Here is a 25,926-nt window from a genome sequence, read left to right as displayed (position 1 = left end):
TTGTAGATGGAGGATACCCTGTGAGAAGGAATATGGGTGTCCTCTAGAACAGCAACCAGCCTCTGGCCAACAGCCAGCAAGGAAACAAGGACCTCACACCTACAGCTGCAAGCAACTGGGTTCTGCCAAAAACCTGAATGATCTTAGAAACATGTTCTTCCCCAGAAGCTTCAGTTAAGAACCCAGGGCAATGTCACCTTGACCACAGCCTTGTGAGACCCTGAGTACAGTAGCCCATCTCCAGTTCTGACCCATCTCATATTATGTATAACTATTATGCATTGATAAGAATTTTAAAGTATCTCATCAAAGATGGTAAGTGCAAAAAAAAAATAATATGAGATTCCTTGTGGCATATTTGTACAGGCACATCACATAATTTGCTTAATCATTGATATTCCCCAGTACCTCCCCTTGCCCTTCCCATCTCCACAGACGTATGAGAAAATGAATGAGGATTGTTTTAAGCCACCAAGATAGCAATTTGTTACAGCAATATCCCTTCATACTGTCATTAAAGGCTGACTTTCTAGGCACGGTCATTTGTGCATTCTCTGCACAGAAATAGAGTCCTCAAAGAATAAAATTTCTGGTAGCTTATTTGTATTTTGAGATCGGAGGTTAACAACATTTTATATTATTTTAGTTTAATGTAGTATATAATTCCAAAAGGCCAGATAATTTTTTTATGTATAGAGCTTTTGATTTGTTGCTCATTTAATGTTGATATAAAAAAATTCCCTGAAAGATTATCATCCTCTAATTGATTATACCAATCATAGTGAAAATAATTTTATGATCTGAAATTTGTTTTATAGCCATTCGTGGAGGGAAACAAACCAATATTTTTAAGTGAGGCACATCTGAAATGATCATCTTTTTCAAAATAAAAGATTGAGCATTCTTGAATTTTAGGAGCAGTGGAGATGAACAGGAAACAGAAGTATTTCTGAAGCCTAATCTTTACTCCTGTGGCATCCATACTAGGGTAACAGCTACCCAACCTGACAATTCAAAGGCTAAGTTCCAAATTGAAATTTTTCACTTACCAGCTTTGATGAGATACTTTAAATTTTTATTGATGCATAATAGTTATACATAATATGAGATTCCTTGTGGCTTATTTGTACGGGCACATCACATAATTTGCTTTATCATTGATATTCCCCAGTACCTCCCCCTTGCCCTTCCCATTTCCCTCTCCCTGTCCCCCCCCCTTCCTCTCCCCTAATGCCTCTCTTCTATTTTTCATGAGATCTCTTTTCTTTCCCTTCTTTTTTCTCTCTAGCTTCCACATTTGAAAGAAAACATATGATCCTTGACTTCCTAAGACTGGCTTATTTCACTTAACATGATGCTCTCATTTCTTTAAACCTCTTCAAGCTTCAGGTCTCCTTTCTGCTCTTTTTTTGCCTTCTCAAATTTAAGCCTCTCTGGAGAAGAGCTGTGTTTTATGCCAAGAGTAACTTATATTCATAATTTTATTCCCTGACTTCTGTTGTCTTTTTTTCCTTCTAAGATCATTCCTCAAAATGCAATCTGAATTTCCTTCTAACTCAGTAAGTTTGTCCCACGATTTTGACTTTAAATGGTATTTAACATCCCTTCCAACTATTTGAGGAATTGGGCCTTTAATATGAAGCTAGGATACAAATGTAGTTCTACAAGATTTAAGCTAAAAGATCAAGGGTATAAGAAACGTCCCTGTCATACCATGATGAAAGTCTCTTTGCAGATCTCAGCAAACATTAAGCCAATCCTGGCTACTCTCTGACCACAGTACACTGCAGGCTTCACATCATCTTTGACAATTCCTTCCCCAACTAAATGCTTCAAGAACAAAACATGGGGGCTGGGGTTGTGGCTCAGTGGTAGAGTGCTCGCCTAGCACATGTGAGGCCCTGGGTTCAAGCCTCAGCACCACATATAAATAAATAAACAAACAAACAAATAAATAGAGGCATTATGTCCAACTACAATAAAAAGTTTAAAAAAGAACAAAACCTAAGCAACAGCAGTGCCTCCTTCTATTTCTTTCAAATATTTTGTTATCATCCAATGGCAGGCCCAAGAACATACCTCCAACTGACCCTAAAGATACCCAAGGATCAGAACAAGTTTTTCACAAGCATTTTAAGCTAATTTTTCCATGAAATGTAGGGGCAAGGTATCTATTCACTCATTCCATTTCATTTAGCAGTCAAGTATTAGACAGGCAAGAGAGAAAGATGAGAAGCAATAAAAGACAGCAAAGAAATATAATCAGATTTTAATATGTAGAATTTGGATGACTTGTCGTTTTATATTGCTAGGCTTTAAGAGAATTACCGTATAATGATTGATACTTTGGGGAAATCATCAGGATATGAAATTAATTTCTTAGCCTGGAACTTTAATTTGGCACATGAAGAATTAAGACATAACCAAAATCAAATATCCTTTATTAGCCATAATTCTCCTCAGTAAAAATTGCCTGTACTATCGCCCACCAATCCTCATCTCTGCTCTGAGGTGTTGACTCACCACATGGGATCATCACTTACTTTTATTTTTAACCTGAAAAAAATGAATGCAGTTAAACTCAATTTCATTTGTCACTCTTACCTGGATTGAATCAAGTCAAGAATTAAAAATAAGACCGGGGGGATCCTTGTCCTCTTAGATTTAGATAAAAATATTTTCACAAAGAAGGACTTTATATGAGGATAAAGAAGAAAAGGTTTAAGGACACAATCAAATTGTCAAAATACAATTTCAGTCTTTCAAAGATAACATATTTTTGCACAGGATATATATTTTTATGTATCCATGTTTTATATCCAGCTCTTCTCTCAGCCCCCAAACTCCCCATCCTCATCCCTTGGTCTTGCCAACCACATATTTCTTTTTTTTTAACATTTATTATTATTTTTTTTTAGTTGTAGTTGCACACAATACCTTTATTTTTATGTAGTGCTGAGGATCGAACCCAGGGCCTCACACGTGCTAGGCGAGCGCTCTACCCCTGAGTCACAGTCCCAACCCCCACACATTTCATTTTTAATCACAGTCCAAATGCCACCTCTTTCCTAGAAATAACCTATGTCACTAGATCATAAGTCATTCTTTCTAGTTCCCATTCCTACCTCTCCCCTCACTAGTCATGGGTTACGCCCAGGAATTGGAGAGAAACAATCTGGCTGTGATTCCTCATTAAGAGCCTATCTAAGTGTCTCTTATAAGCCTGAGAAGAAAAGCATGTAAATGGTGCCTTAGTGTAATCAAGTCAACTCATTCAAGAAAAAAATATTAGAAATATTTTCATTATTATTTAAATATTAATAATCTTAAATTATTAATGTGGAAGAAAATTCAATTCTCTGATTAAAAAAAAAAAAAAGCACCAATATCAGGCTCTGGGATAAAGCCAGCTGCCAAACAGAGTAAACATGACTTACAGTTTTTCTCCTTCCGCCCCACCACTCTGTCCCCATTTGTGGAATCATTCTCTTCAAGGCCAATAGAGCCGAGCAGAACAAAAAGTCTGGCATCCATTTAACCATGGAGGCAGCGAGGTCCACCAAACCCACAGAGAGAATGGAAGGGGGCCATGTGGATCGTCTCCAGATCATCCTCAGAATACAGAAAGGCACCAAGGCCACCTACAAGAAACAAGTTAAAGAGAAAGTAAAGAGGGGAGGAAGAGTTAGGGAATAGAAGATTGTCAATGTAGGACAGCCTGGGTTTAGGTGATGGGTCCTCATTTGATAGGTTGCAAATGAGCCAGAAATGAATTTCTCCCAAGTCATTCTGACTTGGGAAAGTTACTTGAAGTTAAGAACTGATTGAATTTTCATTCAGGTTTATCAAGGAAGGCAAGGGAGACAGCATCAAAGCCACCACTATGGTCTTCCACATAGCCTCCTCCCTGATGGCCATTGGCCAGCAGGGAGTATAAGCCACAGAGGAGGACCCTACAGACAAAATACAGCCACATTAATGTTTACAGCAGTGCGATTCACAATATCTGAGTTATGGAACCAGCCTAGATTGCCGTCAACAGATGGACAGATGGACAAATATGATATACAGATATACACAATGGAGTTTTACTAAGCCATAAAGAAGAATGAAATTATAGCATTTTCTGGTAAATGGGAGAATATTTGCTAAGTGAAATAAGCCAGAGGTAGAAAGTGAAGGGACAAATTTTTCTCTCATTGGTGGAAGCTAGACCAAAATAAGAGGGGAAAACATTGGGAGGAGATCCCATAAAAAAGAGAAGAGAGTTGAGTGGAGTAGAGGAAGGGGATTGAAGGTGAGGGAGCAGGAACAGGATGGGAGGACTGGTGGAATGAAATTGACTAAACTACCCTATGTACATATATGAATCTACCACAGTGAATTTCACCTTTGTGTATATCTATAAAGCACTGATTTTAAAGAAAACTATAAATAAGACATAAATAAGTAAAAGACATAAATAAGTAAAAGCAAAAATATCTACCCTATTCCTTTAAACCCTGTGCCCCAAAAGGAAAGGTCTTTTCAGAGTTTACACTTCTACTTGAAAATTATGACTTTTGCTTATTTGGTTTTTTTGTTTGGATAACATTCATGACTTTTTAACAGTACTTGATTTTTAATTGTATTTACTTGTCTCTTTCCCTAGGGTTTTAGAAGTATAAAAGATCTTTCCTCTTTCCCTAGGGTTATAGAAGTATTCATTTGTCTTTTCCTCTTGGTGTCATACGCAGCCCTTTATCCCTACAGGTTATTTGTAGTGTAGATTATTTGTTGACCATCCACTTCTATTCGCTCTTTCCTCCACAGTAGGGAAGTCCTAGCTTAATTCAAGTTGCATCCATTCTCAACTTCAATAGAGCCATCCATTGAGAAGGGATGAACAGGGTATGGACCAGGCTGGATTTGAATTTACTTTTTATCTTTTGAATGGTTTATGAATTCATCAGTGCTAACATGGATACTAAGGCCCTAAATGACAGGTCTGGAGATATTTAACATGTCCCCTCCCCTAGGGTACAATTTGATCATTCCAGCTGTAAAGATAATAATCCCCCAGACTGAAGTGCTCAATCATGGTAGAACTCAGCAGTGACCAAGTGGTGTACCCACCCACCTCCAAGCCCAGCATGTTCTCTCCCTTCATTTTTTCCCTTTCTTTCTTCTGTTTCTGTGCCTTGGTCTCTTTGATAACATTCTCTTCCTCATGTCTCTGTCATCTGCTGCTCTATCTTCAACTTATGATTCCTCCTCCCCAATCCTATTTTCCCCTACTTTTTTAAAGCTTTAACTTTGTCAAAAAGTTTAAACTAATATTTGGATTCTTTTTTAAAAAAAAAATATGATGAGTGAACATTTTATCTTCTTTTTGAAAACTTGATAAAATTATCCTTTCATTTAAAAACTTCTCAAATAATGTTTTGCCCAAGAATCATGAATATTCAATGGAAAAAGAATTCCTTCAAAATAAATATATTACCTTAGGCAGAAGGGCCAGCAACTTTTCCATAATTATATAGGAATAGAATATGCAAGGAAAATGATTTAATTTATCCTAACCTTATTATTGAGAATTCATGATAAAAGATTTTTAAAAAAATACAGTGGTATAAACTATACTAATTATCCTTTAAGTAACCTCTTTTCCCTGGGATAATTGGGCAGCTCCTCATTTACGAGTAGGAAGTCAGAAGCCTCGCTGTTGTCTACGTACAGAAGATTTTATTTTTTTAATATATTTTTATTTTTAATTAACACAGCAATTGTACATATTTATGAGGTACAGTGTGACATTTCAATACCTGTATACGAGGTTTAATGAGCAGATCTGGGTAATTAGCATATCTATCACCTCAAGCATTTATCATGTCTTTGTGCTGGGAACATTTAAAACCCTCTCTACTAGCTATCTTGAAATATTCAATTGATTCTTGTCAACCATAGCTATCCCCCTGTGCTACAGAACATTCCAAGCTACTCCTCCTGTCCAGCAACACCCCAGTAACCCATTAACTATCTTGTCTCTGTCTCTCCCTCCCAGACACCCTTCCCAGGCCCCGGAAGCCACTATTCTTTTCTCTTCTTTGAGGTCAACTTTTTAGCTTCACATATAAGAACCTGCAGTTATCTGTCTTTCTGGGTACACAGAGGAAACACAGAAGATTTTAAATATGTGATCAGATGTTGAGAATCTAAGTAAACGAAAGGGACATATTATGTTTCCATTTTTTTCTAAAGTGGCCCAAAAATAATGTGCACTTATATACAATCTTCCTGACTCAAAGGGCAATTCTAAGGCATGAAATATTCAGACAAACATCTTCCTTTTATGAGAGAATAAAACCTCCAGTTTCAGATAACAAGTAGAATACTACTCTCCCTATGATAAAAAAAAGAGCATGTTTTAAAGAAACTAAATTGATTTTAATCAGTTTTCCCAATCCAAAACAATCATTCATATTCATTTGGGGATATGAAAACCTAGTGCAATTTCACACATGGCTGTTCAGTCAAAAGCCCAATTAAAAGTCAAATTCTTTCTTCCTTACTCATCTTCCACCAAATCACTACAGTCAGGCGTATGGGGTCATCCCTGGGCACACTCTGCATGCTGTGCCAAATCAGGTTAAGAAATAATGATGATAACTATGTATTAAGTGGTAGGCACCTTATATGAATCATCTCTAATGTCCACAATAATGAAGAAAGGCAGACATTTTTATCTCTAGTTAATAAATGAGGGAAGAGAGACCTTAAAAAGTATGAAGTTACTCAAGGCAAGCCCACCAGAAGGTGCTAGAGCTGGGAAGGAAATGAACCCAAGTCTCCTGACTACATAAATCTTTTCCAGGAGACGCGGCACTCTCAACTTGACCTATCAGATTCTAATTCGGGTGCAACATTGGGTCTTACCGTTAGAAACGGTCTCCAAAGTTTCAGTAGCACAACCTCCCACCTGGTACAGAACAGAGAACACACAAAATCTAGAGGCAGTCAAGAAAACAGTGGAAGGTTTTTTCTTTGGGAAGCAGCAATGAAAGTTCTGGAATCAGACTGTGGGTTTCAGTTTCAGTGTGTGATCTTTTTTTGGGTGGGGGAGTAGTAATCAGGGATTGAACCCAGGGGCCCTCAACCTTCCACTGTTTTCTTTTTCTCAGGGTCTCACTGAGTTGCTTCACTTTGGCTGAGGCTGGCTTTGAACTCGTGATCCTCCTGCCTCAGCCTCCCAAACTACTGGGATGACCGGCGTGCACCATCGCACCAGGTCTTCAATGTGTGATCTTAAGTTTCTCTCAAAGCCCATCTCCCCATTTATCTATAAAGTAGATTAGAGTATCCCTTGGAGTTGTTTTAGAATTTAAGGAAATAAACTACATAAATGTTCAGCACTGGCATATAGCAAATGTCAATAAATATTAGCTGTAATTATTAAAGAGTCAAAATTAGCTTCACTCTAACTGGTACCCACTCATTTACCTTAGTTTGACTTTCAGGGGGAAAAAAAGGATAATTCTCATATGGCAATGAAGCCCTTCAGAATCATCCTGTTTTTATTACCAATCATTGTGGTTTCCACACATTCCTACTCATTGAACAATGGACTAGAGAGATCCTACGTGGTTGACCTCCATTAGCTGCAGTCAACTCAAATCTTTGTCATATAAATATGAATCTAGACAACTCAGTTCATAATCTGTACTTACAACTGATTTGGGACCTTATAAGCAAACATTTAGAAGCATGTTTGTTAAATATCACCTAGCTAGACTGAACAAAGTCCCCTCAAATGTGACTGACTGCATAGTTTTTGCAGTCACTCAATATATATCAACTGTCTTCTCCACAGAGTGTTGCTTTATCTATTGCCTCAAGATCAGCATATAACACCACCACCGAGAGCAGCTCATATGAATGTAAGAACATGGACCTCTTCAGCTATTATGGGATTCTGTAAAATCCGCCCCCATAGAGTCTATATATGATCGTTTCAATTCATATGGAAAAGAACTTCCAAATTGGTTGTTTGCTGACATCAGAAAAACAAGCCATTTATAGAAAGAATTCCTCTGGGCCCAGAATACTCATGGAGAGTTTCCTCTTTGGATGGTAATTTGGGACTCACATTTTTTTTTACTTTGTGCTTCAGTCTTCCTACATCTCCAAAAGTGGATACCAAAAGCTTAAATAGCGTCAGGAGATCCTGCATCAGCTGCTCTTCAGAATCACCTGGAAAATTTCTAACACATACGCCAACGTCCAGGGCCCACCTGAATTCAATCAGATCAAAATCCTGCAAGTGGTTTTCTAAATGTTCCCCAAACGGCACTGATTTGAATGGAGACTAGATGGTCTCTAATGTCCCTGTGAGTCCTTCTTTCATTTAAGAAATACATCACATATTCTCCCTACCCTGAGATGTATTTCATGTCCCTGCCTACCACCTTTAAGATAAAAATCTGAGAAAAAGATCTCCATTCTCAGAATTTCTCTCTACACGTATTTCCTCTGGTTTGTCTAAACAACTGCTATTTTCAGCAGCTTCCTATAATTAAAAAGCACATAGCCAGAGCATACTTAAGGGTTAAATGAAAAACAGTTTCCTATTTTTTTTCTTTTCCAAAATCAGAAAGTACCACTCAGATCTTATTTCTTTTTTTCCTGCGTGGATGAATATCTTCCCTGCCTGAATTCTGAAACCCTCCCACTTGCTTTCTGAGGGATCTACAGGGCCTCTGTCTCCCAGCCCCCAAAAGAGAAACAAGCTACAAATCAAGACCTACTTTCTCCCTCAATTCCCAGCCCTGTAGACAAAGCCACTGAAGCCCAAACTATGAGATTTTAGAATGGGGGATCCTAAATTCAAGCACCCATGTTTAAATTATTTTACCTTATCTCTCAGAAATACACAAACTTTCTTAAGAGTCATCCACTAAATTTTTCAGAACTCAAGAATATACTAAAGGAAAGCTATACATCTTGAAATGAATTAGGATGAAGTATACTAATGCCTGCAACTGACTTTGAAATGCATCAAAAAATAGATTGACTGATGGGCAGATGGGGTAGAAAAATAACAATGTAGAATTGAGTCAGTGAGTATGTGTGTGCTCACTGTACAATTCTCTCATTGTCTCAGTGTATTCAAAAAATTTTTAATAAAATATTAGGAGGAAGAGAATGTACTGAAGGATAAGTTGAATGAATTTCAAACACAGTAAGTGAAAGAAGCCAAATCATAGAAGAGCACATACTTTATGATTCTGTTAATAGAAAGGTCAAGAAGAGTGAAATAATCTATGAAAACAGAAACCTGAATAGTGGAAACCTCAGGATGAGAAAATATTAATTGAGAAAGAGCATGAGAAAATCTTTTACAGTGCTGGAAATGTTCTACATCTTGGTTTATTTATTATTCTCTTTCTTGATACCTGAAGAACAGATAGATCTGAAGGTAGATAAACAGAGAGAGACGTAAAAATTCATGCAGCTGTACTCTTCAAATCTGTTCGGTCTTTCATAACAAATCTTTTAATAATTTTCTAAGAAAAAGTAGTCATACAACTTTTCTGTATTCTTTTGATAACTTGGTATAATTCATGTGGTATTTCCTTGAACTACAGAACAAAGAGCCTCTTGCCCACACATAGGAGCAAGACTCCTCCAGGTTCACTTGACTTCCCTCCTGCTCTCCTAAGGTGATGCCAAACTGCAGCCTCTGGAGACATGAAAACTTTTTTTCAAACAACAGTTCTACAAAAGATAAGTCCAAAGTTGAAGGTGACCCCCCCCCATTTAGAAAGTCTCCATGCAGGAAAAGAGGAGCGAGAAGATGAAAGAAGAAATAAACACAGTGTCAGCCACAATCACAGTTCCAATCTGGGCTTTTCATTCTGTCGTGCTACTCTTCCTTGAGCCCGTATGCAGAGGGAACAATCAGCCGTATTGTTATTTTCTCCATCTGTCACCTTAATGCCTCCCCAGCTCCTCCCTGGTGAGGTTGGATGGAACAGGCTGAGGCAACATGATGAACTCATTCATCAAGACAAGGCTCTGAACGGTGAAGTTGAAATGCAGAGGTGGGTGACAGAGGAGCTCCAGTTCCACCAGTATTTTTCATCTAAAAATTATAACAATCCGATGCACATCCTAACTGACAGGCAAATCAGGTCACTTTCTACAGATACGCCATACTGAACATCTGTGATGACAGCAAAACAAAGGTAGAAACAAACCAAAGTGTGCCAGAAAACCGCACGTGACATTACCAGCCAGCTCAGAGGTTGTGTCAGTCAGCTTTCCAGTACTGAAACAAACATGTGAGAGGATCAATTTATAAAAAGAAAAAGGTTGGGGCTGGGGTTGTGGCTCAGCGGTAGAGCACTTGCCTAGCATGTGCGAAGCCCTGGGTTCAATCCTCAGCACCACATAAAAATAAATAAATAAAATAAAGGTAGTATGTCCAACTACAACTAAAAAATAAATCTTAAAAAAAAAAGAAAAGAAAAAGGTTATTTTGGCTCATAGTTTTAGAGATCTCAATCCCTGACCTTGGGCTGCATTGCTGTGGGCCCAGAATGACACAGTATATCACAGAGGGATCACATGCCAGAGAAAGACTGTTCCCTTGCGGCCAGGTGTGAAAAAGAAATAGACAGACACTGGCTTCCTGTCATCCTCTTCAAGGGCATGTCCCCCAAAGACCTGAAATCTCCCATTAAAACCTCTCTCTCTCTCTCTCTCTCTCTCTCTCTCTCTCTCTAATCCCACTCCTCACCCCCTCCTCTCTTTTCCAGAATTTAGGGATTAAAACTAGAGCCTAATACATGCTAGGCAAGTGCTCTGCCACTGATCCACACCCCATCTTTTTGTTTTTTGAGACGGGGCTTCACCAAGTTGTCTAGGCTGACCTCAAATTTGCAATCCTCCTGCCTCTGTCTCCCAAGTAGCTAGGATTACAGGCCTGTAGCATCATGTCCAATTTAGGTCCCATCTCTTTCTAAAGTTTCTCCCTCTACCTACTAATGCCGAGGCTGAGGACCAAGCCTTTTTTAACACATAGGCCTCTGGGGGACATTCAGGATCCAACTATACCAGAGATGCATCTCTTAAACTACACAAACATGGCTTCTTTTACTTATTGTGTCTGAGATTCATTCAACTTCTCCTTCAGTACATTCTCTTCCTCCCGATATTTTATTTTTAAAAAATTTGAATACACTGAGACAATGAGAGAAATTTACAGTGAACACACATATATTCACTGACTCAATTCTACATTGTTATTTTGCTACCCCATCTGCCCATCCATCAGTCAATCTATTTTTTGATGCTTTTCAAAGTCAAATGCTTTTCAAAGTCAAATACTTTACAAAGTGTAAATGCCCAAACAATATGAAAGAACAAATATTTCTCAAGGAACAAATATTTCTCATCTTGGGGTCTGCTATCCTTCAGAACTCTGTTTGGCTTCAAAATTCTTTTACCTAAATCTTAAGTAGTTTGAAAACCAGCATGTTTTTCTATGTAAAGCAAAACTCTAAATCAATAAGCTGGGGAAAAAAAAATTTTTAACTTTCCCATTCCTTAGGGAAAGAGAGAAGTTAATGAAAATTCTTAATTCGTTGCCTGCATACAAAAAAAAAAAAAAGAAAAGTTTGGAGATATTTTGATTTGAGGAAGGAAAATCCTCTGGAGGGAAATTTGCTGTTTGCACCAAAGGAACAAGATTAATATGGTCAATCTCTACCAAATTATGTTTTATTCAGCTTCTTACTTTTTAGCAGGAAAAATAGGATCTCAGATTGTCTGCTATAAAAAATTCTTTAAAATTCCAAGATGATTGGTCTAGCTGTTAAGGGTTGACCTGAGATAGAAAGGGCTGAGCTGTCAAGTGTCAAAGCAGCTGATTGAGACAACAGGTTCAAATGAAAGTAACAAGCAAGGCTTTAGCATATTTTGCCACAGTCTAAAGCACGAGGCTAAACCACAGAAAAAAGTGTTGACTCCCCCCCATTTAATTGTCTCCCCAAAGAGAACAGCACCAGTCCAGGGTCAAGAGGGATCAGCACAGACATAGAAATCACTTCACTACCAAGGGACCCCTAAACAAAAAGTTCCAGCAGAACAGAAGGAAGGCAATATAGGAAGGCAGACAGAGAATGGTAGGGTAGAAAAGTGCTAAGTACTGAATCAGAGAGATGCAAATGTCTCATAGGTCTCTTCCCACTCACCCCCTCTAGTAAGAGTCTCTGCTGATAGTCTCAGATAAAGAGGCTTCTGAATGGAGGCATTTGGACTGGGGATGCAGCTCTGTATGAGAGCACGGCTGACCATAACTCCTGCTACAGACTGCAGTATACTGACTCTGCACCTAGCCCAGGGTAAAGAAGCCAGCTTTCTGGTAGAACTGAAATTGGTGCAGCCAATATGGAAAGCAGTATGGAGATTCCTTAGAAAACTGGAAATGGAGCCACCATTTGACCCAGCTCTCCCACTACTCAGTCTATATCCAAAGGACTTAAAAACAGTATACTACAGGGACACAACCACATCAATGTTCATAGCAGCACAATTCACAATAGCTAAACTGTGGAACCAACCTAGATGCCCTTCAGTAGATGAATGGATAAAGAAAATATGGTATATATATATACACACACAATGTAATATCATTCAGCAATAAAAGAGAATAAAATCATGACATTTGCAGGCAAATGGATGGAGTTGGAGAATATCATGTTAAGTGAAGTTAGCCAATTCCAAAAAAATAAATGCTAAGTGTTTCCTCTCATATAAGGATGTTGATTTATGATGGGGTTGCGGGGGGGGGGAGGCATTGGAGGATTAGACAAACACTAGATAGGGCAAAGGGGTAGGAGAGGAAGGGAGGGAACATAGGGGTAAGAAAGACAGTGGAATGAGATGGACATCATTACCTACATACATGTATGAAGATATGAGTGGTACAACTCTACTTTGTATACAACCAGAGACATGAAAAATTGTACCCTTAAAAAAACTGTAATTCATTCTGCTGTCACATATAACAAATTAGAATGAAATTTTAAAAATGTAAAAAAAAAAAAGAAGAAGAAGGTGACTTTCCCCAAGAGGTGTGTCACATGATGTCTTTGTAATTATCCTATGATTGGGTCTGAAAATTTACACATAGGGTTTTTTGCCAGGAGCTAGACATCTCAAAACTAAATGCATTTTGTTCATCTCTCACATTTATACTTGGATTCTGAAAAAAAAATCACTGGAAAGAAAAGGAGAGGAGAGGAAGAAAGGAAGGAAGGAAGATAGAGATATCATATATAGAGACTTATATTCATATGTTTCATATATAAAATATATTGTAAATGTTTATGCAAAGAGACAAATCAAAAATATAATTGTACAACAAATTAAATCTAAGAAATCTGAAGTGAAGAAATGAGAAAGGTAAGAGAATAAAACAATGAAATCAATCAAACCTTAGTGATCTAAAACATTAGTAATATTGAAAACCCCTAAGAATGACCAAGAAAGGCAATTTAAAAATAAAAAATACCAGTATTAGGACTAAAAAAAAAAAGCAACACTACAGATTCTAAACACATGAAGAAGATATGACAGCACTTAAAACTTAGGGATCAACAAATCTTACAACTTGGGTGACAGGAAAATTCCTCAAAAATTACAATTTATCAAGGTTGTCCAAAGAAGAAAGAAAAAAAAATCTAAACATTGTGATATTCATTAACAAAACTAAATCCATTATTTAAACTTTCACGAGCACAAACACAATACCTAGACACAAATGGTTTTTACCAATGAAATCAGCCAAACACATAAGGAGAGAAAATACCAATTTAGCAAAAAATACTTTCAAAGAATAGAAACTTTCTTTTCCATAGAATAAGGAACAATTTCTACTTACTTCTATGTATTTAACAAAACATCAATTCAAAATTTGAAAAGAAAAATTGCAGTTCTCAATACGAAAGTTAAAAATAAAAATAAGCTATCAGAAGAAAACTTAGATTATAATAACCTTGGAGGAAATACATAAAGAAGATATAATGAAAACATTGTATGATTATATGATTCTGCAACCTGTACACTCAGAAAAATGAGAAGTTATATTCCATCTGATTCAAATGTATGATATGTCAAGGTCATTGTACTGTCATGTGTAACTAATTAAAACAAATTTAAAAAACATTATATATGGGAAAGATGAAAATTGAGAATCTCTATTCATGGAAAAGCACTGTTAAGAGTAGAAATAGACTCTAGAATAGACTGACTATTCACAATGTATACAAGTAACACAACACTTGTCCAGAAGAGAGAGAGAAATTCTACAAATCAATAAAAAGACACACAATTTAATACACAAAGTGGGCATAAGACGTGAATAGCCACTTCACCAAAGACAGATACACATGGCCTAAAAGGATATAACAATATTCCCAGGATAATTAGTCATGAAGGAAATGCTAATTAAATTTATAGTGAGAAAACACAAGAAACTAAAAGTGTGGAATGAGTTAACACTGACAAAAAATTTAAACAGAAAATACCTTGAGATCATTGAAAACAGAGATTAACCAGACCTCTGTAGGGGGAAACAATGTCTGTGGAAAACTGTTTGGCAGTATCCAATAAAGTTGAGCAAACACATTAACTATCACCCAGAAATTCAAATGCTGGATGTATACCCAACAGCATACAACACACATACAATGTTCACCAAAGAATACATAGTAACATATGTGAGGGGCATCTTTAATCATAGGTTAATGTCCACCAGCAATAAAATGAACTAATAAGCAGTGGTATGTCCTTACATTGCAATACAAAATGGCAATGGGAATGAACACTCAAAAATATGGTTGAGTCACACAATCAAAATATTGAGTGAAAGAAGCCAAACACTAGAAAGTATGTATGGTGATTCTATAAAGTATTAAAACATGAAATTAATTTATACTGTTAAAATCAAGATGGTAATTACCCTTGAAAAAGTGATGACTAATGTCTAGAACGAAATACCAGGCACTGGGGATATTCCATTTGGATTCCATCCATATGGATGAGCTCAGTTAGTAAAAATTTTTCAAGCTGTATACTTAAATATGTGTGCTTTTCTATACATTATGTCCAAGTGAAATGTAAAAATATATTGCCTAGATATTTTCGTAATATGATAGAGTCTTTAAGTATTAAAAGTATTTGAGCCACAAAAGGAGTTATATAAATGTTACCATTTTTACAAATTACCTAATTTAATTTTTTTAGTACATCATAACTAAATTAAATCAAGCATTGCTAAAGACTAAAGAAATTGCCATAAAGGGCAATCAGCAAGTGAAAAGACAACACCATAGTCTTCAGAGAAATGTAAATAAATTAAAATCAGAATGAGAAACAACAACACACTACTGAAATAACTGAAATTTAAAAGACTGGATATAACCAGTGTGGGCAAAGATGTGGCACATTTGAAACCCTCAACCATTGCTGATGAAATTGTAAAACACTTTGGGGAAAACGTCTAGCATTTTCTTAGAAAAGCTAAACATACACTTACTATATGGCCCAATAATTTCTCTCCTAGGTATTTACCTTAATGAAATGTAAATATAAGTCCACACAAAGACTTATTCATAGTAGCTTCATTCACAATAACCAAAAAGTGGAAACAACTCAAAAAGTGCATGGATAAACACTCTGTGGTATAGTCATACAGCAATGAAACGGAAAAGATCACTGAATTCTACAACATGAGTGAGTCACGAGATCATTATGCTGAGCAACAAACCAAAGTTGAAATCAAATATACTTTCTGATTCTATCACAAACAAAACTGATTTGTAACGATACTGTGAAGGAATTAGAGGGAACGTTTCAACATGATCAAAATCCATATCTTCATGATGGTGACAGTTATATAAGGACACCTGTCCAATTCATTGTCCTGTACACCTAAAATGGACATGGTCCACTGCATGTAAATTTTACCTCAATAGAACTGGTTTTTAAAAGAAAATGCTATACATGCAATATATAATATATTAAGGACTCACAAAAACTGATTTTAAAAAAACGATCTTGAAACCAAAACAAGGGGCACAGAGAGCATGGCCAAAAGCAAGTCACAAAACAGACCATAGGTATAAATAAATATAAAAAAAAATCATGCAGTCTCATCAGTAACTGAGGAAACACAAAATCACATGGCAAAATATTATACTTTATATACAAAGATAATCTGCTCTATATGTGTAATAAGAATTGTAACGCATTCTGCTGTTGTGTATTTAAAAAAATAAAATCAATACTAAAAATATATTTTTTTTACCTATCAAAATACTGAAAAAAATCTTACTGATAGCACTCAAAGCAGAAGTAGATTTCAAAAATAGATATCTCTGTAAATTGTTAGTAGGAATATAATTGGTATAATTACTGAGGATTATTTAGTAACAGATATCATGTCTTTAAAATACTATATTTTTTGATCCAGTAATTTATCCTTTAGAATGGTATCTTAAAGGGAAAAAAAAAGATTCATTCAAATATACATAGAAAGCCACAGAAAGTGTTTTTCAATTGCAAGCCGTTTACATGTGCAATAATAAAAGAGTGATCAAATGATGACATACCTGTGACTATTTCAAAAAGAGGTTTTAATGGGATGGTGAGATATCAATTGTAAATGACAAGCAAAATGGCAGGATTCAGTTTGATATACCCAGTATGATTTCCAATATGTATTCTCCTCAAGAGAGTTCCTTTTTCAAATAAACTGGATAATCACCCACCCTGAATCCATACATTGTGCTAAAACACTCAAGGCACTAATGATTATTAAACTTTGTTAGTCTTCACTCTGAAAACTTTAAATCAAGTCAAATAAGTATTGCAATCAATTCTTGCAGTTGGGAGGGTGGTGGGTGTTGATGTTGCTATCCCTCTTCCTACTTACCTCTAGAACTGCAGGATGTGTATACTCAATATTCTCAAAACAGTTCTAAGTCTTTTCAAATACAGAATGCACCCATTTCTCATCAGTAGTCCTCTACTCAGAAGACCTGTGTCCTCATTGTATTCAGAGGACACACATCCTCATTGGAAATCTATCACTACTTGGTGAGAGTTCGGAGCCTTCAAATTCATGAGAAGCAAAATGTGCCTATTCACTCCTTCTCTACAGAAAAAAATGGGAACAATTAAAAGGGGGGAGTTTTTATTAATTGTTATGGTTATAACATTCTAAGAGCTCTAAATTTGAGGAATATAATGGATTTTTCATACGCCTTCTGAATTTATCCAAGACCCAGTTGCTTATCTGGTCAAGGTACATTTGTATAAGATAGGAATATGCATAATATTATTCCAGAGTAAGAAATTAACTTAAGTATCAACAAGTTAAAAGTGTTCTTTTGAACCACTCTATTTTGAACATTCACATATCCTAACCACAAGGTGAAATTGATAGATAAATGGAAACAATTACCCATTATGTGCTTTTGGTGAAACAGACAAACTCAAATGCAAGGTCTAATTGATGCAGAATGAGAGGTTTCCAAGTACAGAAACAGTATGTAGATTTTAAATTAAAACTGATGCTCTCACAAGTTGTTCACACAGTTCTGGTACAGTGCCCTCAGTCTTGTGAATTATATATAGAACATAACATTCCGGAGACATACCAAGCACATAGCGATCAGTGAATATATTCCTGACCTTGTGTGGCCATCTTTTTTTAATATTTATTTTAGGTGTCAGCAGACTTTTATTTTATTTACTTGTATGCAGTACTAAGAATCAAACCCAGTGTCTCATACATGCTAGGTAAGCACTCTACCACTGAGCTACAACCCCCAGCCCTGGTGTGTCCATCTTTATCACAGCAGTTAGTCTGCTGTTCCCTGGACAGCCTCCTTCATGAGTATTTTGTGGCCCAAGGTCCTATTCAACACTAGATTCCAAGGACTAGTACCTCTAGAGTAGGTACTCAATGTATTGCTAAATCGTGACCACACAAATAAAGTGAGATCAATGAATGACAGAGCCTTCCGGCTCTAAATTGAAAAAAGGTCTTGGTGTGAGTAAGGTTCTAGTTAGCCAAGCTAAAGAGGAGAAAGAGAAACCTCAAAATTTGTGATGAAAAAGGAAATATCACAACGGGCACTACTGAAATACAGACGATAATACGAATCTATTTTGAAAATTTATATTCCAGCCAGACATGGTGGCCTGTAATCCCAGCAGCTTGGGAGGCTGAGGCAGGAGGATCAAGAGTTCAAAGCCAGCCTCAGCAATTTAGCTAGGCCCTAAGCAACTCAGCAAGACCCTGTCTCTAAATGAAATATTTTTAAAAGGGGTGGGGATATGGCTCAGTGGTTGAGTACCCCTGGGTTTAATTCCCAGTACCAAAAAAAAGAAAACTCATATTCAATAAAATAGAAAATCTTCAAGACATTGACAAATTTCTAGACACATATGACCTAACCCAAATTGAATCAGGAGGACATAGAAAATTTAAACAGATCAATTTCAAGCAATCAAATTGAAGACACCCTCAAAACCCTACCAACAAAGAAAAGCCCAGGACCAGATTGATTCTCAGACAAGTTCTATCAGACTTTCAAAGAAGAACTAACACTAATCCTCCTCAAATTATTCCATGAAATAGAAAAGGAGGGAACCCTTCCAAAGTCATTCTGTGAGGCCAATGTCACCCTGATACCAAAACCAGACAAAGACACATCAAGGAAAGAAAACTTCAGACCAATATCCCTGATGAACATAGATGCAAAAATGTTTAATAAAATTCTGGCAAATCGCATATAAAAACAACATATTTAAAAGATAGTGCACCATGATCAAGTGGGGTTCATCCCAGGAATGCAAGGTTGGTTCAACATACAGAAATTAATAAATGTAATTCATCACATCAATAGACTTGAAGGCAAGAACCACATGATCATCTCAATAGATACAGAAAAAGTATTTGACAAAATATAGCACACCTTCATGTTCGATACATAGAAAAACTAGGGATAGAAGGAACATACTCAACATTGTAAAAGCTTTATCTGTTAAACTCATCATCCTAAAAGACCAACATCATCCTAAATGGAAAAAAATTGAAAGCATTCCCTCTAAAACCTGGAAAAGGACAGGGAAGCCTTGATATCAAGAGATGTCAAAATAAGAAAGAAATTAAAGGGATATAAATAGGAAAACAAGAACTCACTCTATCCCCTATTTGCTGATATGATTCTATACCTATAAGACCCCAAAATCTCCACCAGAATATTTTTAGTTAATCTTATCCTAATGAAGATCTATTGCCAGTAGGTAGTTCTGTTTGGTCAGAACTAACTAGCAGAACAGTTCCATTTATCATTTTCCAACTAGGTCAACAAAGCTGGTTATGCATATAGTGAGTCAGTTAATTATGCTAAGTTCTGCAGTCAAAGATTGAACCTCAATTGACCAGATTAATACCGGCACACATTTTAGAATCATTACCGTGCCTATGAGTTATTAAAAGAAATTAGACATTTGTTGTGAAAAGTCACAACTGAGAGTGGACTTTGAAAATGTATCTCCTTTACTTCATGAGTCATTGCTGTCCAAGGCAGGCTCATCCTTAGTGCTCAGAGAGTCCAGGACAACAGTACAAATGCAAGTCCATATAACATCTGTAGAGTACGTGTATGTCAAGAATCAAGCCAGCCAACCTAAATATCCTCCTACCTTAGCAAACAAATCTTCACAACACCTCTGAAGGCCAGAGTTCTCCAGTCTCTTCGAGTTCTTCAATAGCAAGTGGGGGTTTAATGACAGCCCAGGCCTTGGCCCTCAAGACAGCCCATCATCAGGCCTTCCTCCCTTCTCTTCTCACTTCAGACTTTGTCCTTAAGAGGCCATGAATAAACATCCAAGTATATATGTTCCAGTATAAACATCCAAGCTCAGTCCACGAGAACCCGCGCTCCTGACCATCTGCTATAATTTGGATTTTGAATATTCCCTAAGACCCATGTGTTGAATCTTGGTCCCAAGCTCATAGTGTTGTTGGGAGGCTGTGGAACCTTTAAGAGGTGGGGCCTAAACTGAGCATGGTAGTGGACACCTGTGTTCCCAGCAGCTCAGGAGGCTGAGGCAAGAAGATTGCAAATTCAAAGCCAGCCTCAGCAACTTAGCTGGACTCTGTCTCAAAATTAAAAATAAAAAAGGGTTGGGGATGTGGCTCAGTGGTTAAGTGCCCCTGGATCCAATCCCCAGGACCAAAAAAAAAAAAAAAGTGGGTCCTAATAGAAGGAAGTCAGTTTACTGGAAGTAAATATTGTGACCACTTTCTTCCTCTCTTGCATTGCTTCCAGACTGCCAGGAGATGAGCAGCTTCCTCCACTACATATGCCTATCATGATGAACTTTCTCAACACAGGTCCAAAGGCAATGGGCCAAGCAACCATGGGCTGAAATCCCTGAAACCCTGGGTGAAAAATAAACCTTTTCACTTTATAAGTTGATTATCTCAGATATTTTGTCACAGCAATGGAAAGATGACTAAGACTAACCTTTGGGTCTAGAAGCCCAGTGACAGTCTCAATCCAGAAGAATGGACTGAGAAGAGCAGTAAAGGCTCCAGAATAGGGAGACTTAGCCCCATAGATTCTTTATCATCTAGACAGAAATGTAGCCAGAGGTGAACCAGATTAGAGCCCACCAGAGACTTTCTTGCCAAGAACTGAGTACTGGTCTAAATACAAAGATCCTCTCTAAGACTGTGGTTCAGAGTTCAGATTCATCAGATTGTGAAAGTTGATAGAAATGGTGATCAGGAAAGGTTTTAAGAAATTTATTCAGTTAAACAGCCAAGGATGTGTGTAATTTAAAAAATCACTACAGGGCGGAGGTGTACCTCATTGGTAGAGTGTTTTCTCAGCATGCATCAGGCCCTGGTTTTGATCCCCAGCACCACAAGGGAAAAAAACAAAACTGTGACTGTATTCATTTTTAAAAGCCATCTTCCATACCTGATATTTCCTAATTTTACATAGATTTTCTAAATATTCCATTCCCTGAGAATGTGAAAGGGCAACAACATAAAAGTTTATTCATTCTCCAGTGTCTCATTTTCAAGGAAAAGTCAGCAGTTTTCTACCAGAATAGTAATTCTGTGGCTAACCTATCATTTTTTAAGAGCGATTTACATAGTAAAAGTGAAATGCTTCTTATTTAAGGTTATCAGATCCATGTGAAAAGAAAACTAGCAACTAAGAGTAAAATAGGGAAGCAAACTCTCAATCAGCTCATCCAAGAGTTCTGCAATTACTGGTACAAGCATTGTTATCTGTGTAATGTTCATTCAAAGACCCCCTGCTAACTTGATGATTCCTTTTCAAACAGAGTACCAATTTGAAATGTGTAACAAGACAACTCTTTTCCTACATGGTAACTTTCTGTACTTTACTCCTGTAACTCAAACTATCTTTAGGAGTCCTCAGTTCAATAGGAAGAATATAATACAAAACAAGTGAAACTCCACATCATATACAACCACAAGAATTAGAGTAAGTTATCCTCCCTATATGTCTAATATGCCAAAATGCACTGTACTGTCATATATATCTAAAAATAACAAACTGAAAAATTTTACAAGAACACAAAGAACCAACCCTTTTTAAGCTTCATACTGAAATAGAGCCTCACCTATAAATAAATGCATAAGTCACAGTAAAGCACAATAAGTTTTCAAAAATGAACTGGCATCCAATTTAAGAAGACAGGGCTTTGTTTTGCCTGTTCTTATATTTCAAGCATGTGACAGTCATCCACATTGGAGATTTTGTTATAATTTGTTCATTTTCGTTGTTATATTCTGGTCTATCAGATCGCCTATTGATGGGCATTTGGATAGTTTCTTGTTTGGGGCCATAGTGTACAAGACTGCTACAACTATTCTAGTATGTGTCATTTAGTTGACATACATACATGCTTTTATTCAGTATAAAGCTAAGTGTAGAAATACAGATTCCTAGAAATGCATATCTTCAGCCTTCGTAGGTTTTGCCAGTTTTCCTAAAGGTTGTACCAATTTATACTCCCATTACAATACATGAGAGATCCCTCTCAGATACTGACTGACCTCATATACAAAAATGATCAATATCCTTGTGTATTTTTTATGCAATTGATACAGGATTCAGGGAATGACAGAAGGACATCATCCAACACAGGAAAAGATGTAAGTCTATTTATGTGGAGGAAAAAAATCATCTATACACAGAACAGGGTACATAGTGACCAGGTGTTGGGAGGGAAACATGACCAAGAGTCCCCAACAAAGCCTCCAGCACCAGGCCCTGGTTGGGATTCTTCCATGAATTTCATTTACCTACTGTATTCTCAGGGGATCTTGAATCTATTTGGGGAGTTCCAGCTAAATACCTTCCTGCTCACCTTGGGTTAAGTCAAAAAGGGTTGACTTAATACAAGTCGGGACCAAAGAAGAGGATAGAAGGATGAAAGGGACAACTTTCAGAAAAATATTGAGTCACATGATGAGCATATCTTCAAGATCAGGAGGGTTAAATGATAAAGACAGAGAGGAAAAAGGACTTGAAAATTACCAAAAAGTATTTAAGATGTTGATCTGATGTACTCAAAATCAATTCACAAAGGCAAATAAACAACTTCTCCTAAAAGAATAATTGTTAAACATTAAAGACTGGATTGTAGTTTGGAGTGTTTCATTTTCTTCGTTTACTTCTTTTAGTCAAGGTCATAGAAATCCAAGGTAAATAAGTTGTTTATTTGTTTTAGGTTGTGGGTAGGATTAAATATCTAACTTTGAAAAATTAAGAAAATTAAAATATATACACCCCAAGTGATCTGAGGAAATTCTATTGAATATACCACATGAAGAGCTCTGGCTCTTGTATACTGCAGATTGCAGCAAACTACAACAGAGGGGTCTTAATTTTTCTGATATATATTGCAACATTACTTAGAGTGAGAAGAGAGCACGGAAAAAAAAATCTGCTTATTTTAAGGACATCTGATAGTCGAAGAAGTGAAAACTCACAAAGTTCTTTCAAAATTAGAAGGATAAGGAGGAAAATTTCTAGAAAATAATCAGCCACTTGCATGCTGTCATTAGCCATATAGAAAGTGTAGGTGCATGTAATGAAATACAGACTTCACACTCAGGCTGCCTAATAAATAATTATTTGCTGTATGACTTAAAAATTGCTAACAGACACATTCCAAAGCATGTCCTGGAAACTACTCGAAATGCATGAAGTGTCTGTTTCCAACAGGCACATTTGTTTCCTGGCTTCAACTCCAAGCCTTCCATATTTCCTCTGAGGCCATAGCTTATAAATCAGATGAGATTGGTCATCTTGCAACAAAATGGATTTTTAAAATGTGATTTTGAAGAGATTGGAAAGTGTAATACAACAGATTTTTCAGTCTTCAGTGCTGAGAAATTATTGTTTTATTGATGGCTCTATTGAGAATGTGATATTACTCCAGAAACGCATAGGCCTGTAACATCTCCAAGAGCCATATCACAAGATGTTTTATTTCAGGGCCTAAATGGTTAGATACCAATTATGTGCTTGACTCTAAAAGATGGAATAATGATGTCTGAAGGGCTCTAGTCATTGCTTTTGTTTCTGAGTTAATCGTGATATTTTTGACAAATTCACAAAGGGAAAGCTTTAGTTACTAGTTCCAGTGAAATTTGAATATTCCAATATAGGCATATGATTAATTATAATACAATTAAGTGATTTACACTTTAATCTTTTATCAATTAACATGGTGTGGGGTTTTTTTCCATATTTTTACTAGCACAGTGTAGTTGTACATATGGTGGGATCTATTGTTACATATTCATACATGCACACAATATAACAATACAATGTGGCTGATATTATTCCCCAGTATTTCCCCTTTATTTTCACACTTATAAATTTTTATAATTTTTTATTTTGTAGTTGTAGATGAACAGTATGCCTTTATTTAATTTGTTTATTTTTATGCAGTTTTGAGGATCCGAACCCAGTGCCTCACACATGATAGGCAAGTGCTCTGCCACTGAGCTAAAGTCCCAGCCCCCCAAAATCACACTTTATTTTTTTTTAATTTTAATTTGTTATATGACAGCAGAATGCATTGCAGTTCATATTACACATATAGAGCACAGTTTTTCATATCTCTGGTTGTATACAAAGTATATTCACACCATTTGTGTCGTCATACGTGTACTTAGGGTAATGATGTCCATCTCATTCCACCATCTTTCCTACCCCCGCTCCCCATCCCTTCCCCTCCCACCCCTTTGCCCTAACTAGAGTTTGTCTATTCACACTTTAAATGTCACTATTACTAAGGAGAAAAATCCAAACAAATACATCTCAAAATGCTTCGTATTTACATTTATAGAAACAGTGTATTTCTGGTCTTTGCATCAACATACTCACAATAAGGAACAGTTTTAAGGTCAATATCTTGCTAAATAGCTACCTTTCCAGATGTCCAAGCTCTAGAGGGCATCTCACTTTATACCCCCTATGCAGTTCAGAGAATACTGGTCCTCACTATGTCCCCTCACCCCCTGGTTTGCGTTTAATGACTAAAATTCATGCAAACTGGTTGCTCTTACAGCTCATAAGGAGAAGGCTAAATCTGGAACCAGGTGGAAAATGGCCAGTTAATTGGATCTTTTTTCTCCAAACACCAGGGGACAGCTGGTTTGCATTGTTGTTCTAATGAGCAACGCTGAGATTGAAGCTGGGCACATTATTTGGAGCTCTTCTGGTGCTATGTACTATCTTGGAAATCACACATCCTGCCACAGGCTTTTATGGTGAAAAGAACACTCTCTATACTTTAAAAAATACATAATCTGATATTGAAGGAAGGCAGCAGTAGCCTCTGATTCCCCCATTTCTATCCTTACATATCTAAATAGTCACTTCTTCTTCCTCATCTTCCTTTGTATGACATATAAATCTGATGGGTGTGTGTGTGTTGCAAACCACGTGCATACATTCTGCTGGGTCATCCCCCGGGATAAGGAACAGTAAGAAAGGCAATATGAATTTAAGCTTGGAGACCCGGGAGCAAGAGCCAAAGGCCAAAGCTATTTTTAACAATAAGAAGAAAGCACAGCTAAGGGGTGGCTTTGTAAATCATACTCCTTAAGGGATGCGCCTATGCAGCATTGACACCTTTCTTAAATATTTCAGAATAAAAGAAAGGGAAATAATTTGGAATGTCACTCTTCCCATTTGAAGTGTAAGATCTAGTAAAGTGACAAAAATCAAATTTGATTAATTCAAGTACCAGAATAGAACTTTCTACCTTCCAATAATCAGATATCCAAGGTTTCTCGCTAGTGGGGCTGTCAATGCTCCATCTTGGGCCGTGATTGTTGGAACCACTGTAACTGAAGCTTTGTTTTCATGTTAATTTTTCAGAGAGATATAAGATATCATTTTTTTTTCCCTATACAAAATGGTTCCAAATGGTGTCCAGGTATAAAAGGTTTAATAAAATGCTTAAGTTTTGCATGCCTTTGTTTTCTTTCAGGGCAGAAGGCATACAAAGAATGACAAAGGTTAAACAATTATAAAAATATTGATGAAGCTGGAAAGTTTTCTGGCAATAAATCTGATCACTTCTCTGGCTCTCATTTTGGTTTTCACAAATTTCCTTTTGATTTTCTCTTTACCCTGAGATTTAACAGATCTTAACATTTTCACATGGAGCATATAAGTCTTCCCCTTTGCTACCTAGAGGAAGGAGGTATTACTCAGCATTAAATGTGTCATGCTGCAACCAGTCCCATATAAGAGACTCATCTAAATGATAATGAGCATGAAAAATTGATTATCTCCTAGG

At 36.8% G+C, this 25,926-nt stretch overlaps 1 protein-coding gene across 3 annotated transcripts in view; it reads right to left on the bottom strand.

Moving 5' to 3' along the window:
• Adcyap1 (adenylate cyclase activating polypeptide 1) overlaps positions 1 to 25,926 on the bottom strand; it is a 396,079-nt gene that overhangs the window by 270,448 nt on the left and 99,705 nt on the right. For 2 of the 3 annotated variants that reach the window (XR_007348879.1, XR_007348880.1), the window contains exon 6: positions 3,438 to 3,641. Coding sequence is in view for 1 of the 3 variants with exons in the window: in XM_048806481.1 (XP_048662438.1) it covers positions 3,614 to 3,641 (28 nt within the window). In the remaining 2 variants the exon portion in view is untranslated. Of the gene's footprint in view, positions 1 to 3,364; positions 3,642 to 25,926 lie in introns of those variants that run through there. The other variant, XM_048806481.1, reaches the window with a different exon arrangement.

Source organism: Marmota marmota, unplaced genomic scaffold (genome assembly GCF_001458135.2).
Source record: "Marmota marmota marmota unplaced genomic scaffold, marMar, whole genome shotgun sequence".
Classification (NCBI taxonomy): Eukaryota; Metazoa; Chordata; class Mammalia; order Rodentia; family Sciuridae; genus Marmota; species Marmota marmota.
The sequence above is the reverse complement of the archived record's forward strand: the minus strand, read 5'-3'. Positions and strand labels throughout refer to the sequence as shown.